The sequence below is a fragment of the Calonectris borealis genome, chromosome 3, assembly GCF_964195595.1.
Source record: "Calonectris borealis chromosome 3, bCalBor7.hap1.2, whole genome shotgun sequence".
Classification (NCBI taxonomy): Eukaryota; Metazoa; Chordata; class Aves; order Procellariiformes; family Procellariidae; genus Calonectris; species Calonectris borealis.
The window spans coordinates 116,913,971-116,931,890 of NC_134314.1; the positions used below are offsets into that span (position 1 = coordinate 116,913,971).

At 41.2% G+C, this 17,920-nt stretch overlaps 2 protein-coding genes across 2 annotated transcripts in view; both read left to right on the forward strand.

Moving 5' to 3' along the window:
• The window catches only part of CRLS1 (cardiolipin synthase 1), an 85,537-nt gene that overhangs the window by 6,679 nt on the left and 60,938 nt on the right, over window positions 1–17,920 (forward strand). The window contains exon 8 of the mRNA XM_075147582.1: window positions 6,450–6,541. The gene's annotated coding sequence lies outside the window, so the exon portion shown is untranslated. The remainder of the gene's footprint in view (window positions 1–6,449; window positions 6,542–17,920) is intronic.
• The window catches only part of COMMD1 (copper metabolism domain containing 1), a 78,597-nt gene continuing 60,938 nt past the window's right edge, over window positions 262–17,920 (forward strand). The window contains exon 1 of the mRNA XM_075147584.1: window positions 262–493. Coding sequence (XP_075003685.1) covers window positions 296–493 — 198 coding nt within the window. The 5' untranslated portion in view covers window positions 262–295. The remainder of the gene's footprint in view (window positions 494–17,920) is intronic.

Sequence of the window (17,920 nt, forward strand, 5' to 3'; positions counted from 1 at the left end):
GTAAGTTAAATGTACAACTACTTGGTGCTACGTGCCCTAAATGTTTGTGTTAAATAAAATTCGTCCGGATGGTAGAACCGCTGGTTTTTCCACGTACGTGTTTGGTACTTGATGGTTACGATTAGCTTGCTAAGAGCGCATCTCACCCCCGTGAGAAAACTCGGTACACGCGTGGGCGCCTGCGGGCGGGGCGGGGCGGTGCAGCCCCCGGTGGCGGTGTGGGGTGTCCCTGTGCGGCCGCCGTACTTGTATCTGTGGGCGGGGCGGGGCCGGCGGTGGCTCCGCCCTCTCCACCATGGCGGCGCCAGAGCAGCCGCCGCCGCCGCCGCCCGAGGGCTCCAAGCCGCTGAGTGCCCTCCTCAGTGGCATCGCCCAGGCCGCCTACTACGGTAACGCGGACATCACGGAGGAGCTGCTGCGCGGGCAGCTCTACCCCGAGGCGGCGCCGGAGGAGTTCCGCGCCCTGCGCGCCAAGATGAGCGGCCTCCTCCAGGTACCGGCCGGGGCGGGCCCGGGCGAGGGACGGGGCTCTGGAGGGGGACGGGACCCCGGTCCGGGGGCGGTCTACCCGGGGGGAAGGCATTTCATCGGCCTCGCTGCCTCTGGGTGTCTGGCGTCCCCGCCCCGCACAGGCAGGAGGAGGAGGTCGGAGCGGGTGCAGTTATTATTCAAAATACAGATTTTTTTACAAGAAAACTGTGTTTTGAGAAAAGCATCACAAAGTATAAAGTAAGGTATTTTAAACAGAAAACAGATTTTGTTTTATGCGTAAGAGAGGAGTAGGTATTTTTGTCGGGAATGGGTTTTTTTGGTGTGTGTTCAGGGAGAAAAGCGCAGTGGTTTCCAGCAGCTCGATGTGGCCCAGGGAGCCCCCACGTGCAAAACACTTGGATGGCCGCTGCCACCTGGCGGTTAAATCCACGAGTGTTTTGCAGGGTTTATACACTTGGTCGGAAGTTTTTTGGTGCACTCATGTGAGGAAAAAATTTAACTAAATGCAGTAGCGTAGTTTTGGCTGGATAATTTTTCATGCCTAAACCCCCGTATTTAGCAGTGAGCTTTTTATGTTGTCTTTTTCCCTTTGTAAAGCGTCCTTTTTTACGTACAAGTAAAGCTGCAACATGGTTGCTTGCTGTGCTTTCCCCGTCACTACACGTTGTTTTTACTGCAGGCTATTTGTATTGCTGAAGATCATTAATCTGTTTTTCAAAACAACATCTTTTGAATTACTGTCCTCTAAAGAATCTGTGGGATTACCTTGTGTTGGTCTGTATGATGAAAAAAATGTCAGAAATTTGAAAAGGAATTGGCTTTGCTTGCTTTTATCTGTGTTCTTACTAGTTACAAGGTCAAAAGTAAGTGTGTATGTGCTTTTTAAAAGAAAAATTAAAATGTTTAAAAATATTTACCCATTGTTGTAGTATAGGCATATAGCTTAGGAGGACGGCAATATGCTGGGGAGAGGATATCACATTCCCTGTGTGCTGCTTGCTTTAAGAACCAAAACTGGTAACAACTGTGGTCTTCCAAGTCGTGCCTTCCAACATAAATTAGCATCTCGCATCAGGTGTCTCTTATGGGCTTCATGGCCGCCACTCTTCTCGTCTCCTTATGGATGAAATTCCTGGGAAATAACCAGAGTTTATGCAGTTCAACACACTTTGAAGTTGAAGTTTTGAGCTGAGCAATACACAAACTGCTTTGTATAAACACAACTTAATGTCGAGTATGCATGGATTTTGGGGTGCTTATTTCTAGTGGGTGACTTAAGAGAAGTAACACCAAAGTCCTGTGGATACTTTCAGGATCTCTGTTCTAGAGCATCCTAAAAAATCCCTTGCCTTTCTGGTCATTTTGAGGGCCCTCCCTCTTTCACACCTTCCAGTGGGGGGGGGAAAGGTTGTTATTAGAGTTGTGCTTTAGAAGTAGGGAAGCTTAAACTTATTTTCCTCCCTCCATCTACCTAGTGGAAAAATCCATTGTCCTAGCTACTATTTGTGATACCTCCTTTTCAGTTGTCACTGCTAGCCTACAAATCTCTGCCGCTTGCATAAACTGACTCTCTGAAGCCATCACACCAGAGAGACGGTGTGAGCTGTTTTCTTTTGTTTGGACGATGTGGCAGGAAGAGAATGAGGGGAAATAGTCTTGGCCCTACACGTTGCTTAACTAAATCTGTAAGCAGCTGAGAACTGCAAAACACATACATGCATACTTAAGAGAGTTGCCTGGAACAATTTTAGTATCTCTGTGAATTTAAATGTGGGGTTTTTTGGTCTTATATTGTATTTGCTAATAACAGCAAACTTCAAAAGTGTTCCTCTGTGCTTATAACATCTTAGTCTTTGGATGCTGGTGTCTCCCCAGCACCTGAAGGAGCAAGCTCCACTCAAAGATCTGTGTTGTCCCTTCCTTGTCAATTGTCACATGAATTCCTGAGCAAATTTATTCCAGTCTTGATATTTAATTCATTGTGAAAAATCTGCATGATTAAAATGTTAACAGCAATGTTTGTGTTATCTTTTTGTGGTTTTATTTTTCTCCTTCCTCTGGGTGGTGGAGGAAGGGGAGCAAACAGCAGAATAGCTACAGAAAGTCAGAGTACTTATTTATGCAGCCATTTCCCTTTTGTGCAGTGATCTGCATCTGAAGTTCAGAAGACAGGTAACTCTTATGTCTCCATTGAGAAGCCCAGATCCTTTGTGTGATCAATGTGGAAAAGATTAGATGTCCTACTGTCTTCTGTTGACTTTATAGGGAATGTAGGCACCTAAATTGGATGGGATGAATAATGTCTCATTCCTGTCTCTTGAGGGTTTTTTCCTCTGACACCCATCTTCTTGATGGTTAGAAGCAGAGAGATTCATTATCTTTGTGACTTAATTGCTGTAGTACTTCCTGTCTTCTAAGTAGTAATCATAGATCTATATCGTAAATCAAATGCTTGTATTAAAGCTGAGTATAAATAAGGTGAAGGACTTTCCTGTGCCCTCCTGCATTCCACCTGTGCAAAGCATGGCACCTGTGAAAAGTATGGAGATGAGTAAGAGCCACAAAAGTGTATCATATTTACTGTAGCAATAAGCATTTACATGTTTCTTCTCCCTGGTTTGTGTATACAGTAGTCCTGGTTTTGTATTTATAAAAGATGTCGTGATGATCTACTTATAGCCGTTTCCTTTCCTGCCCATAGATCTGCTGAATGCACATGAATCATCTGACCTCTTTCTAAAATGCCAAATTTATTTTGTAGAGAAATCATGTTACTTTATTCCATTTACCTCTAGTGAAATTTAATGTGTGGTGTTTTTTTTTTTTTAAATCTCATTTCTTTTCTTGTGTGGAATATCCTGGAAGGTAGAACAAAGCCCTAGGAAGGCTGGCCCTGGAGAGCTGTACCCTTTCAATGTTCTTCTATCCATTGTTTTTTACCGTCTGCCTTCGTACTTCCCAGCCTCCTATCCCATAAGGTTTCAGAACATTGAGAAACTGGGGTGATCAGCTTTTGCAAATTCTCACCCCCAGCTTTTTTTGGTTTTCAAAGACTTCTTCACCCTGATTAAAATACTATATTTGTCTTCTCCTTATGTAAGTTTAATTTACTGTATTAGTTCCACTGGTAATAAAAGTTACTTTACGTCTGGAGTAATTCCACTCTCTTCCTTTTGGTGGCAGTAGGCTATTGGAGTTATTGAACGTGATCACTTGCTGATGTGTTGGAAGTGTCCTGGTGCGCTCTTCTGCTGCAGAACAAACTGTACGTTGGCTAAATGACAATAAAAATTTCAGCGTGAGGTGTCTAAATATTTTATTACATTTGATTTATAAGTATTTATTTTCACAAATACTGAGGATATCACCATCTGTAATAAACATACTGGTATGTCATTGGTAAAATATTAATCAGACTCTACGTGAGTAATATGTGAGAACCAAGAGCTTGATATCCAACATATAAGATGCACCCAAACTCTGTGTATATATAACATTCACTAGCCCTCTCCCATCGGTTGTTTTCACTAGAAATCATGCTGGTATTTCTACCAGATTTTCTAATGACTGTCATGTTTCATTTCGTTGTCATTCAAACAAGAGGCTGATGGTACCGTTGTTATTTGGCTCTGCTGTGCCACTGGCATGCATGGTGTATCTAAGCCCCATCTTGAAGCTATTTCTATATTGTGAAATGCCCAGGTATTTCTAATGATTACTTTTCGTCGTGCCTTTGGAGAATATCTGTTGAATAAGAAACATTTTGATCAAAATTTGATCTAAAGGCTTAAGGGGGAAAACTCAGTGCCACTAGTGGATAAAACTGCTCAGTGTGTAAAATGCTGTGGAGGAGCACCAGCAAACCGCAGGTGCTTTGGAGGCTGCTTAGTGCCATTACCATGTGTTGTGCCATTATCATGTGTTGTCCCTAAAGACTGTCACTGTCCTGCTAGGGACTGCAGTCCTTTCCCTATGAAGTTGCTGCTGTTACCTAGAGAGGAGGTCCCAAAGCATTGCTGCCCCCGCTTGAGAAGGAAGCGACTTGATCTTCATAAAAGGGGTCTGCCCTTAGATGAAAAGTCAGAGTAGAAAAAGTTGTAGGGTCGTAGTCGTAGTCCACAATCAGATATGGAGGATAAAGGCTTTTGCATCTTCTTCAGAAGGAGTTCTGCTGACAGCCACTGGTGGGAAATAAACGACTTCTTGCATTTTCTAATATGGCAAGAGAGTTGTCATTCTTCCCTCTCCCCAGATACCTCGTGATTCCTCAAGTACGTGGGCTGAGTCATGAACTCTGGACCGCTTTGCAGTTGTCCAAGCTTCTGCAAGGTTGAGAGGTGGAACAGCCTCAGTCCGAAGACTGAGAGAAAATCATTGGGGAAGAGTTAATAGGAGAGACTGCTTGCTTTCTGCCATTTAGAATGGCAGTTGTGCCTGCATTTACTAACTAAAAAGGTAACTCAGCAAGCATGCTCATTCTTCTCAATTCAGGTAAAAGGAAACAAGTTGCTTGTAAAGCAGTATCAACAAGTACTATGTCCATATGAGGTGCTTTCTACCCAAATACGCGCCCCACGTAGTGTTGCACTTTTCACTCCAGTGAATGACTCTGCTTATTATGAATAATTGTATTTGTTATTGGGCTAGGTGAAAATATGCTAACGATAACTTTGCACAGAATTTTGGGAGGGAGGGAATGTCTATAGTGTTATAATTGGATATACATGAGAAAATGATGATTATCTCAATTGATGTTTGCCTGGAACAACTAAATAACAATTTTAGTTGTCTTTTTAATTTAGTGAAACACCACTATTATACAGCTCGATTGCCACCTCTGCAGTGTCTGGTGTTGCAGCGTACATTTTCTCTTCTCAGTATATAAACCTACAGTTATTGCTTCTTTTTCTTTCCCCTATTATCCGTTGTCTTAGGAGGGTGGAAAATTGAATGTTTACTTGAATTAGCACCTGCTGTATTGTGGTGATGAAAATGTTCGTGGATGCTGCCCCAAAGCATTGTTATTAGTGCTTCCAATATGAGTTATTTTAGATTTTAGGTATGTATATGTGTAGTCAGTTCAAATAAGGACTGGTGCAGCTTGTAGAAATAACATAAAATGGAGGAGGAAAATTCTTTAAAAGAATGAACTGGAGAGGAAGGTTGGCTGTGGTTGAAGAACATTGACAGGAGCGATAAGATCAGTGCTTCGCTGCCTAGAGCAGCAATTTATTGCTTGTATGTGTCAGCTAGAAAGAACAATGTACCTGCATCGTTCTGGATTTTTTAATACTCCTGTTTTTGAGATTTCTCCAGTTGCTAAGCTTGGTGTTTGTGTTGTTAAAGCCTTTCATATTTGCAATACTGTTTTCATTGCTATTGTAATTACTGAAGAGGCGTGTAGAAGGCGGCGTTATTGCTGGTAGCTGCGGGATGTGGAGGTGATGGTATTCTGCACTGTGAGCAGATCTCTACGAATTGGGCTGTCATTTAGACAACGGGCTGCAAGCAAGGAATCTGCACCTCCACATTACAAACTTCATAGTCTTCCTGCTGCTGTGCAACTACAAGTGCAAATCCTGAAGGCAGGCAGAAACAGGAGGGCTCCCACCATTATAACATCGTTCATTTAATTAGTAGTATTTTCTATAACTCAGGCGTGAGGCAGGTGAAAGGTCATTACCTAATGAAGCCAATCCAAGACTCACTTCATTTGAGATTGTAAAGTGCCGATATGCTGTCACTGTGGCACTTCAGTGACAATGGCTTACCTTACATTTAATGGTTTACTTGACCTTTTCTGTCATATTATTTTTTTATGTTCTTATCTACGGAAAAGCGGTAAATTAAAAGAAGTCAGCAGACCTGCATCATTGATGTATAATAGGTGTGGTAAATTCTGTATTGCCCAAACGAGAAGCAAGTCTCTTTCTCTCTGTGTCTTTCCTCAATTACAGTGTTGATTGTATCTCCTGGAGTAGAGATCTAGTTGCTTCTTCCCAGTTGCGGAGGTGGGGGCTGCCCTATCTGTCATGTCTAGAGCAGGCAGGTCAGTGCCAGCTCTTTGTGTTTATGACTCTGTTAGTTTTATAATGCTCTACTGAAAATCTGCTAATTGTGTGTTAATGGCCTTCCAGAACAGCGTGCTGCTGAGAAAGTTGGATTCCCTGGTGGTCGCGATGCTTCGTATCCTGTTGATTTCCCTTTTCCCATCCAAATGTATGGTTCTGTTGTTTGCATTTGTAGAACTTCTGCCAGCAAGTAGTATTTTTATCATTAGTAATACCAGCAAGTTTTGGATGCACTCCTTATTTCTCAAAAAAACAATCCCAGAGAGGTATGATTAGCATGTTACATATATACATATATATGTGTGTGTGTGTGATTAGCATATGTTGTGTTATATATATGTGTGGCTGTGCACGCATGCACAGAAAGGCAAGTATTTTGATTATGCTGAAATTCATTAGTCCAGTCTGATCCCTGCAGTGTTTCTCTTGACCTTAACAAGAGTATACTCTGATTGAAGACGAGAGTCGAATCTTGCCTTTGAAGTTCATTACTACAAATTAAATGCTTCTACTATACTTAATTAGTATTCATCAAACATATGCTGTATGGAATATATTTGAAAAGGGAAAAAGACTCCCTTAGGCTTCACATGAAGTTTCATGCCTTTATTTCGGTAACACTAACGCTCCATTTCCTATTCCCCAAAGTGTGGGGGAAATGCTGAAGAGGGTAATGAAGTTCACTGCCATCATCTCAGCACTGGTGATTTTCTGGGCTGGTATGAATTGTCTTTCCTCTTTAAATGTAGCCTATGAAAAGGGGAGAACTTGAGTTGTCTCTTCTTCAATTTGATGCATAAAGAAGGACTGAAAGGGAAGGCAAGGCTGTACACTGAAATTATATTCTTTATTATATGATACTTCTAAAATTGTGTCTGTTACAACTGGTGTGAAGGAAAATTAGTACTTGCTTGCTCCAGGAGAGTACTGATGTTGGCAATGGAGTAAAAATTCTTGTTCCAACCTTGCTGGTCTCACGTGAGGCTGCCACACAGCTGAGCAGATAATAGACTTCTTTCTTTCTTCGAATATACATGTATTTTTTTCATTGCAAGTAAAGATTAATCTTAGTAGGAAAAAAGACTAGTCAGTGGATCCTTTACATTGGCGTGAGCGTAATCTCCTCCGCTGATGTATACATCCTCGTTTCACGGAACGTTCAGAACAAGAAGAGAGCAACAGAAAGAGCTGTTAATGCATTGAATAACCAACACCCTGTCGAAGATGGAGAGCTGTGGCATTTACTTGAGCCACTGAAGTTCACAGCTAGCGTATGAAAAGGAAATTACACTTACAAGTCAACCTTTTTACAAGCTGAACATCTGAAATTTTCCATTCCTGGTAACGCTTAGCAGCTATAGTCTTGGTATGACATACATTAGTTTTTTTGCTGTACTAGTTTGCAGCAACTGGATGCAGTATATCCAACAACTTTTAAAACAAAAAAAAAAGGCTGACAATACCAAAAACTTAGAGTGGTGAAAATGCTGTGTGGCTAGAATTATTCCATTTTACAGTTTGTAGTCTCTGGATTTCTTCCAGTCTGGTGACCAAGTATGATGGAGCCTTGAACTCTTCAACGTGTTTGGATGGTGTTGATTTTTGCAATAGTTTATTTAATAAAAAAAAAAAAAGAAAAAGCATTAGTGGCACAAAATAACAGGCGCTACAATTGTTACATGAAGTCTTTTGGTCGTTGATGTTTTAGTCATTGAACCCAATGGGGCAGAAGTCGTCAGGTAAGAACCTCTGGCACCTTGAGCTCCAGCCTGAAGGGCTGGTGGTTCCCTGTGAGCCTCCCTGGGCAGGGAGGATTGGCTGCAACTGAACTGAGAGGGCTCCACGTTCGTCCCTAGAGGATCATTGACTTTAGGACAAGATGAAGTGAGTGACTTTCTTTAAAGGAAGAATCTAAAATATCCCTTTTTTAAGTTTTGTATTTATCATTATAAATACATGCTTTTACACAATAACTTCAAAAAAAGAAAGGATTTAATGTATGGAGTAAGTCAGAACTGACTGGAACATGGATGGCCTCCATTGTGAAGGATTAGGAGTTCATTATTGGGAAAACCAAACTGGTTTCTTATTTTGGGGCATTTTTGTTACGTATTCTGGACACTTGCAGCTTAAGCACAGTAGGTTTTCAGTTATTGTGTTCCATTGTATATGGTAGTCATATACAGGGAAACTAAATCTTACAAATCATACAAGGAAACCAAATCATCCTAATCTGCTTTTAGCCACCCGATGATTTAAAATTGGACTGTTTGAACAAAGCAAGTGGGATTTACCTTTCACTTTGTTTACAGTGCACGTGCACCTGTTTATAGCCGATAGCCCAAGATCTAATTCGGAGTACTCGATCTCCTACAAAGTTGGTAGTTTTGTAGTTGTACAGCAAGCCTGTGACTCCCTCCTCCTTCTCAACTCCCCATGGAGTCCAGTATCTGTTTACTTGCTCTCCTTGAGGACTGCGTGTTTTGCTTCTAAAGGTGACAGTGATCTTGGAATGTGTTTTTTATCCCTCTAATTCTTTGGCATCTTCTGCATTTACTTCTCAACAATGCTGGTTTATATGTGATTCCACGTAAGTAAAAATAGATTATAACAGAATCTCACTGAAAGAAGACATAAAATATACTGTGCAGAGCAAATGTGAAATAATAGCCAACTTGTCCAAACAATTTTTAGACTTACAGTAAGTGTTTTTCTAATTATTTTTTTAAATATTTTTGTAATTATCTCATTTTACGTATGTTAATATATTTCTGAAAGCATGTTTTTTATCTCTCTTTCTCTCCCCTAACAATAAAAAGTGGCAATACAAATATAGTTTGAATGAAATTCTGTGTTTTTTCCAAATAAGGTTAGATTATTTTCTGGTTGAGATGTTTTGGGATCTCTGCCAAAAGATTCCTACCTCAGCTTGGTGGGTAGTTTTTTTCTTTCCTTTCTTTGCAGTCTCTATAAACCGTGATGCCAGGATTACGAAACATGTTCTGAAGATATATGCAGACACTGAAGTAGTATCTGTGTAAAGGGCAAATAAGCAAGAGACATTTTTACTCCTTGTCTGACATTTGCACATGGCTTTGTTGTCTCTGTTCAGACTGTCGCAGCAGATGTGCTGTTCTCTTACACTCTTTTTGCCATTTCTGGTTCAAGAGTAGTTTATGTTCTGTTCTAACAAGTTATTTGTATAAGTACACTTTAGTTTTACGTGGTAAAATACGGTACAAATATTTTATATATTTGAATTAGTTGTGATTTCTTTTGCATTTTTCATTAAACTCAATTTTTACCTTTTTTGAAGTGAACAAAATACACGTAACTCCATTTTTCTGCAGAAGAAATGGCACATTTAGGCAGTGTACTATGATTTTAGTAGATGTTCAGATACTTATATGGTGCTCACAAGTACATGTTTACCAAAATATGTATGCACAAATGGAGACATAAGAAGAGAGGTTAAGAAGAGAGGTTAGAAATGAGTGCCCTTCTAACACCATTCGGTGACACACTTAGTTTTTATACATTGCCTAGGATGAAGAAGGTAAGCCATGGTTCTGAGGCTGGTTGGGATCTTGCAGTATGGCCCCATGGTTTGCTTTCCCGTGTTACAGGTGAGATGCATGGGTCGCCGAAGCTGTGCTTTACTGATGGGTCCTCAAGAGGCTAGAGGTTGTTATGCTGCTTCAGACCTCTTGAGACCTCTAAGATGGTCCTCTCTTGAGGACCCTACGGAGCCCAAAGGCACGAGCGGCTGATGCAACTTTGCAGAAGGACTCTTCCCCCATCGGTTACTGGGCATGGCTCCTTGTACGTGATGAGTACCTGTGTGCCTGCCTCTCTTTTGCATCCGTTGTACAAAGTCTCCTCCTGCGTGACCAAAAGAGAGGGATCTGGCTCTGGCTTGTTGTGAACCAGGTTAGAAGAGTGTTAGTTGTTCCTTGCTCAGCAGGGAGAGTGCTTTTGTTCACAGGGTTCATTCTCTGATATGTCAGTTTATGACATCTCCGGAAATCTATAAAAAGTCTCATAATGAAAAGAAAGCGCTGGAGAAATTTTCCAGTTTGTGTGGACAAATGGTGGGGAGTTTATTGAGTGTGAGCAGCCCCCAATTTGACTAAAAGCCAAAGAAAAGCCATGGGAAAAATTAATTGAATTCTTTTTGATGGCATGGGCTGCGCTGTCTTGGAGCATTTGAGTGCTGAAGTTTTCAGCCTGCGACGGTGAAATCTAAAGCCAGATTTTGTTCGGCACCAAACAGTTTTCACTGGTGATGTGATGATACTTGCTTAGCATTAGTAGCTAAATTTGCTGAAGCTTTAGGCCGCAAGCTGTGAATTTTCACCTAGATACGTTGAGCTTTTACCTAGTCAAGTAAAAGAAGCCGGTTCAAGCCAGAAGAGAAGGAAGCTACATTCGTTAACAGAAGCTGCAACCTTAGAGATAAGAAAAGAAACAGCCCACCTAGAGACAATGAGAGGACCCGGTGAAGGACGGGAAGACCCCAGACCCTGATATTACTGCTGGCCCGAACTGTTGCGTGAGGGATGGGGAATTTGGATTGTAAGTGTATAATTGCCCAGGGATTTCTTTGTTTGAGGTCCCTCTCCGGAGGCACCCAGCTCGAGGACTTTATAGAAGAATCTCTTTTCGGCTTATCAATTCAGCGGAAACCTGGAGTCGAACCCCGTTGTGGTGGCTGGCACGCATAATTTCTGTACCGCGTATCGGCAAGCTCCGCAAACCACTGTCGTGCGGCTGCAGCTCTCGAGGGCGGTGCGCCTTGTCCGTGGAGGCACAGAGGTGGGGAGTTGTTCCTATGAACTCGCTGGAAAACCCGATTACTTGGCCAGCTCTACCGATAATGTCTTGGTCAGGAGCCTAACCTGATAGAAATAGAGAACTCCCTCTGGGGTAACTAAAGCAGTCATTAATATTTAATGTGATTCTATTGGAGAACACTTTCAGATTGAGATTTTGGCTGTTTCATTAAGTCTTTAGCCTTTTTTCCCCAAAATAATTTATTACATTTAGTTCCAAGAGCATTTTTGATACAGCAAATGGTACTTATATTTTTATGGGAAAGTGAAAGGTGGTTTCTTCTGAGCTTCCCAGCTTGGGCTTTGCTCCCGATGACGTGGTGTTTTCCAGCACCAGCGGGTGAGTGGGGACCTTCACAGAGCAGTCGTGATTCCTACGGCGAAGGGTTTGACCGGCTGCTCCTTTCCCCTCTTAAAGGCTCAGCTGTTAACAACCGCCATGGCTGCTACTGGTTTAGGGAATGTGTTTTATATTTCACTGAGCCGACAAGAGGGAAAACCATTTTATCCATGCTGAAAGGAAGACCTGCCGGCTGGTATCCTGAGACTGGAAGCTTGCCTCTCGCCTGTCAACGGGTAACACGAGTTGTCAAAATAGGTGATGAATGACCAGATGGTAAAGCACTCTTGCTTGCCTCCCTTGAAACAGTGTAGTCTGTAAACGCGTCTCCTTTCCTGGCTGATCTCTTCGCTGCTGTGAAACGTGTCTGCAGGGTTATGGGCCAAGGTGGCGATGGGCTGCGGTGCGAGCCTGATTTAGGAGTGCAGGAACCCTTTTCCTTCCAGGTAGGAAAATGTAACTGCAGCTATTGCCCAGAATAGTACAGATAATATACAGTGGTGCTGTGAAAGGAGGGAAAGCAGAGCCTGGAGTCAGAGTGTATGCCAAGACATCCTACGGCCGAGGGGTGTGACTCATGTATTTCATGTTGTTCACTGCTGGAGCATCTACGCTTTGCTATAAAGGAAGCTGATGTCCAAACGTAAACCAAGGAGGAAATGAGCTGAGTTAATAATTAACTTGTAAGATGCAAACAATCAAGATACGCTGAGTAAAAGTGAAAACTAATTCATGATGCCAATGCCATTTTCCGTGCTTGGTTTATAATAAAGCAAGTCTGCGCTTTGCCTGATGTCACTGGCAGGATCGCTGCCTGCAGAGCGCTACGATAATCTCTGCTAATGTCTGCACCATTACTGCACACGGGGTAGGGCTACAACCTTTTTTTTCCCACGTGCCTTCAAAATACGAGCTGCTCCAACTTCTATTTTTAACTCTCCTAAGTGAAACGAGATTAAACATAAAGCAGTAGTCTGCGGCAGCAAGTAATTTTCCCAGAATGATTGTAGAAACCTGATAAACACAGTTCTCATTTATTTTATTGTAAGAGAACGGAGGAGCAGAAAAAACACTGACCACGTGGTCTCCTAAGGGAACGACAGGTCATGTCACCAATTCCGGGACTGTCACTGTGTTTGTCTGTCTCTCTTTTCCTGCTTTTACTCCCTCCCTTGATTTTTTTTTTTTTGTTTGTTTTATTTACCATCTGGTATTTATTCTGCCCTATCTGGATTTCTCTCTGCCTTTTATTTTCCTCTCCGTCTTTAGCAATACTGCATTAAATGGCTTCCATCTGTCGAGAGTTCTTATTTCTGAATCCAGCTCCTTCAGGAGGACTGAACAAGAAACCATTTCAGACTGAATAATGTAATCTGTGAAGATTTAGACTTTCTCCAAGACAAGAACTTGCTTCTACTGAAGCATAGTTCAGGGAGCACATGTGTATGCACATTTGTTTTGAAAAAGGTTGAACCTGTCAAACTTGTCTGTAACACAGCTGCATGTTTAAGAACTACTGGTAATGTGACATTTCTTTGTCTCCACCCCATATGGCAAAATGTTTTCTAAACCATAGCAAAGAATTTGACTCAAGTGGGGAGAAAACTGATAGCAAAGCTTGGGATTTTTTTGCTGTAATTTAGTTGAGTATGGGCCGGGGTGGAGAATTTATATTTATATTTTCAATTTTAATATATTTTTGATCTTCCTATTTGACCCTTGTAGTTGCAAGTATATCTGCTATTGATAGAATGTTTCCTTATTTTTTCGGTTCTGTTTTACCTCCCTCTAGCCTGTCCAACGCCTATCTGTGCTCTCTGAGAAGCGCTTTCCATTGCCTTTTTTCTTGTACATCTCTTCCTCTTTCTATTTGAAATGATTTAAGTCATTTGGAAACCGTTATTCAGGCAGGGGGTGACACTTCTTGTTTTTTATGTTTATTGCCTAAAATCCAAGCTTTTAGTATGTATTCGTAATCTGAGTATGCAGGCATCGTTTGGAGATCCAGCTATGACTAACGTTACTAGCGGGTGGGCTTGTTTTGTGGGTTTTTTTTTATTATTTATTTATTCTTCTTCTGTAAGTGGTATAAAGCCTTGACAGAGTCTGTAAGTAGGCCCAGACAGAGTAATCCTGATGATTCTCAATTTTCCTTCAGCTAAAGATGTTTTTTAGGATGGGGCTGGGGTGGGAGAGCCACTTTTTTGAGCTCAGCACAACAGGTTTGCAGGAAGTCTGATCTGACCACAGGAGCATGGCTCAGGTTGCGGTTCGTCTGGTGGCTGCCTATTTTAATCAACCTTTTATCCTCCTTTGTCATCAAATGAGTCTTCATACCGCAGAAAAATGACACCTCCTGCAAATAAATTTAGGAAGTGGTGTTTTACGGAATTATGAGTTCAAACTGGTCATTTCTAGCAGACACACAGACTAATGGCAGAGGCAGGCTGGATTAAAAAATGTTGTGGTCACTTCAGATGCTTTTAAAAACTAATGCTGAGATCTCTTTTGCGTTCAGTTGTAAGCTAGGCCAAAAATAGCTGTATATCTACTCCCCCGTTATTGAACTTCATGTTCAAATGAAAAAGTAATTTTAGCAGAGAACATTGGGTTTGGTGAGCTTGCATGCAAAAAAAAAAAAGACAGGGGCTTGGGGGGTTTCTGCTTGGTGGGAACCTGGGAACCTTGGGAGAGAAAACGGAGGAGTCAGTCAGGAAGCATGGAAGCGACCCATTGAGAGGAGTTTTATCTTCCATGTGCACATTTGACAAGTCTGGGTGGAATCAAGCTTAATAAGATTAGAAATGCAGGAAGGATGTAATTTTGCCTGAAACTTCACCATGCACACACATTTTTCCCATCTGCAGTAGCAGTTAAGTAATTTTTTTTGGTGGTTGTGTGTTGCGAGTCCTCCTGTCCCAGAAGAAAGCTTGCTGAAAGTCAGAATAACTCAAACTTAAAAATATCTACAAGTCTACTGAATGTCCATGGACCTGGTTAGTATCTCCTCGGCAATGAATCAAAAGGCTCTACAGGTTGGAATAAGAAGTAGGTGTTGCAGAAGATCTATTGCACACTAGGAAAAAATTAATCTACAGGCTTTTAAACTATATATATATAATTATCCTCTTAATGATTCACAGGTAGCTCTCTTCTTTTAGCAAACGGTTTCATTTCACTTTTAACGGTGTATTACAGCTCAGTAAGAAACAAACTAAAATAATATTGGGACACAGTATGAAACCTGAATAAAAGAAATTCGTGTGATCTCCCATGGATTAGATGAAGACTTAAAGATTAGTTAAAATCTTTCTACTTTGATGTAGAAATACTAAATGTATTGTTAAGGTCAGTTGTGATTTCTGACTTACAAATTTTGGGGGGGTGTAGTGGCCTTTAGCTTTGGTTTTTTTTCTGAAAGATGGATCACCATTTTCAAGTGCAAACAAGCAGGCTGTTGCATCTAATTTTATCTTTAATTCCAATTCTCAGGAGAGCTCTTGGACTCTAATAAACAGTGTTTGTGAGGCACAACCTACCAAGTAGTTGAAAACCTCCACTGTCTCCAGAAACGTGGGAAAGTCTACTGGACTAATATCCAGGGAACATCTATGGGAACAGCTCATTTATTACAGGACTGGATATCTCAGCAGCCCTTGGGAGAGAGTCTGGTTAGTACACACTTACAAAGGAGGACCCAGAAACCACAGGGTTGCAGAGATGTTCTCATATTCCTCCTGTCTGAAGCTACTATTTGCAGAACAACATGCTGAGCTAACTTTGACAAATAGCTCAATGTCACTGGGATCTCTGTGTGCCGTTACGCCCAAAGATGATGAGAGCTGCTTCTGTTCCCCCTCTGCTCTCCCAAGGTTATGTTTCTTTTTAGATAAGGGGAAAGAAGCTACACACCCCAAAGCTGCATGCAGCAGGTACCCCCTATTTGCCCCAAATTCAGTAAAGGTTTTCTTCTGAGGATGATAAGTGAAAGAAATGCGTAGTATCGTGATGTTAACAGGAATTGGCTTTGTGTGATCAAAGTGTTTTGGCCAAGTGGGGTCCCTTGGCACGTTCCTCCTGTCTGCAGCTGGTCCCTCCGCTCCGTGCGTGTGCTCCAAGGGTCTGAGAAATGGTTTTCAATGTTCTGTTTCTTCAAGAGCGTCTGAATTACAAAGGCTGTGATACAGGAATAGCTTCTCACCCCCACCTACCAAAAACCTGAAGAGGCAAGTTCATTAGTAGGGTACACAGCACTGAATTATTTGTTTCTCTGAGCTTGTGATTTCTTTGTGCTTCAGGCTGGCAGCAGCCTGCAATTTTGAGGGTCAGCTGGAGAAAATGCCTACACATGCTGGCACGGCCAGCTCTTGGAGCTCTTCCATAATGGTTAACAAGTAATGTTTTATTTCTGGAAATGAAGTGTGTTCTTTTTTCCCAGTGGGTTTCACCAATTGTTGTTTCTCACTAGTACTGCATGCTTGTCAGGCTTTATTTCTCAGAAGAGATAATGAATTTAAGTCTGTTTTCCTGTTCTGTGTACCAAGGCCCATGTCTAATGGATCTAATTAAGCCAATATAAAACTCTCCAGATTATCAAATATTGTTCCATTAAGGAAATAGTATTTGAAGTCATATTTTTATTGGCTGAATTATATTTGAAGACATAGTGAGTATGGGTTGAAGGTGAACAGAAGGCAAATCAGTATGACCAAAACTGTTTCTTGTTGTTCAAAAGTACCTGCCCAGCCCTGGAAAGAAAGGTGTAGCCAGTTGCTGAGGGTGGGATTTGCGTGCTCATAGTATGATGTGCTGTCCTTAAGCTGTGCTTCCTAGGGGAAGAAAAAAAAGCATGTTTTAACAAATCTCAAAATACATAATGTGAGGAAATTTGTAATATCTAATGGTGTTCTCTTACAGACTCTAGTTTCGAAAATAGGCTTTTTTTACTTAGTCACTTAAGTGAATAGCCACAGTAATGTAAATGAAATTACTCACTGGCATAAAGTAGCTATGATTTTATACATTCTTAGAAAACTTTTCTGCTTTTTGTTAGTTTAAGATTTCTGTGTTGTTGCGATTGCCAGTAAGAACTGGAATGAGGTCCTACATAACTTTTTTTCCTCGGTGTCATACTTCTAACACAGCACTTCTTGACATGCTGTAGAACGGCGTAGAGATGGGACAGTCTGTAAATAGAAAGGGGGCTATGATAATATATTGCAAAAGTATGGTTATTGAGGACTGCTGAAGAGATAAGGTGGGAAACAACTAAGGCAGGATCTCCGTGTACACGCACTTAGCTCAGAATGTAAAGTCTATATAATATAACGATGTGTGCCACTGACAGTAGAGTGACTCAAGTTACTGCAGTAGATCCTGCACTTTAAGGTCTGTCTGGACTAAGTAATTGGCATCAGTAAGACGTAGCCCTCTTGAATCAATGCTGATAGTGATTCAGCTGTAGGAGCTGATGGATAAAATAGGTTTCAACACCTTTAAGCCCTGAGAAGTTTCCAGTAATGATGCTAAAATGTGTGTGTGTTGTTTATTCCGGCAGTGAAACCATCTTCATCACTGCTGTGGGAGCTGGACAACAGCTGCTCATTGTCCTGGTGGTGGTAAATGCTCATCCGAAGCTCCTGGGGTTTAAAAGCATGAGAGGGAGACCTGTAATATTTTATCTCTCTTTAGTTATAAGCACAGAAGAGCTACTCGTGTTTTAACTTTAAATTAATCCTTAGAAATATCACTAAGGTGTATTCACTGTAATTTGATATTCTATGTAATAAATGAGCATTGTTAAAAGTAATGGAAAGACCTGTTTGTAATGCTGTGCAGAATATGACTGGAAATCTAATTTTTTGCCAAGTTAAACTAAAACATTTCCTCAAGATTAAAATAAGTCCGAAATTTAACTGTGGTCATTCATATGAGCAATGGAGTAGAACTATGCTTGTTTAAAGAATGAGTTGAGTAAGTGTTTGTACAATAAAAGAGATGGAAGATCAGCAAAGGCCTTAATTGTTCTCTCATTCTTTGTAACTTATACCAGGGTTCCTGTCCACAATGAAATGTTTCCAAGTTAAGATGAAAAAGAATATTAAAATGAGTTGCTGTTCTTCTGTGACTTGAAAACCCTTATAGCTGGTGGGTTTTGTTGAGGAATTTCAAAGAAAATAGTCTTC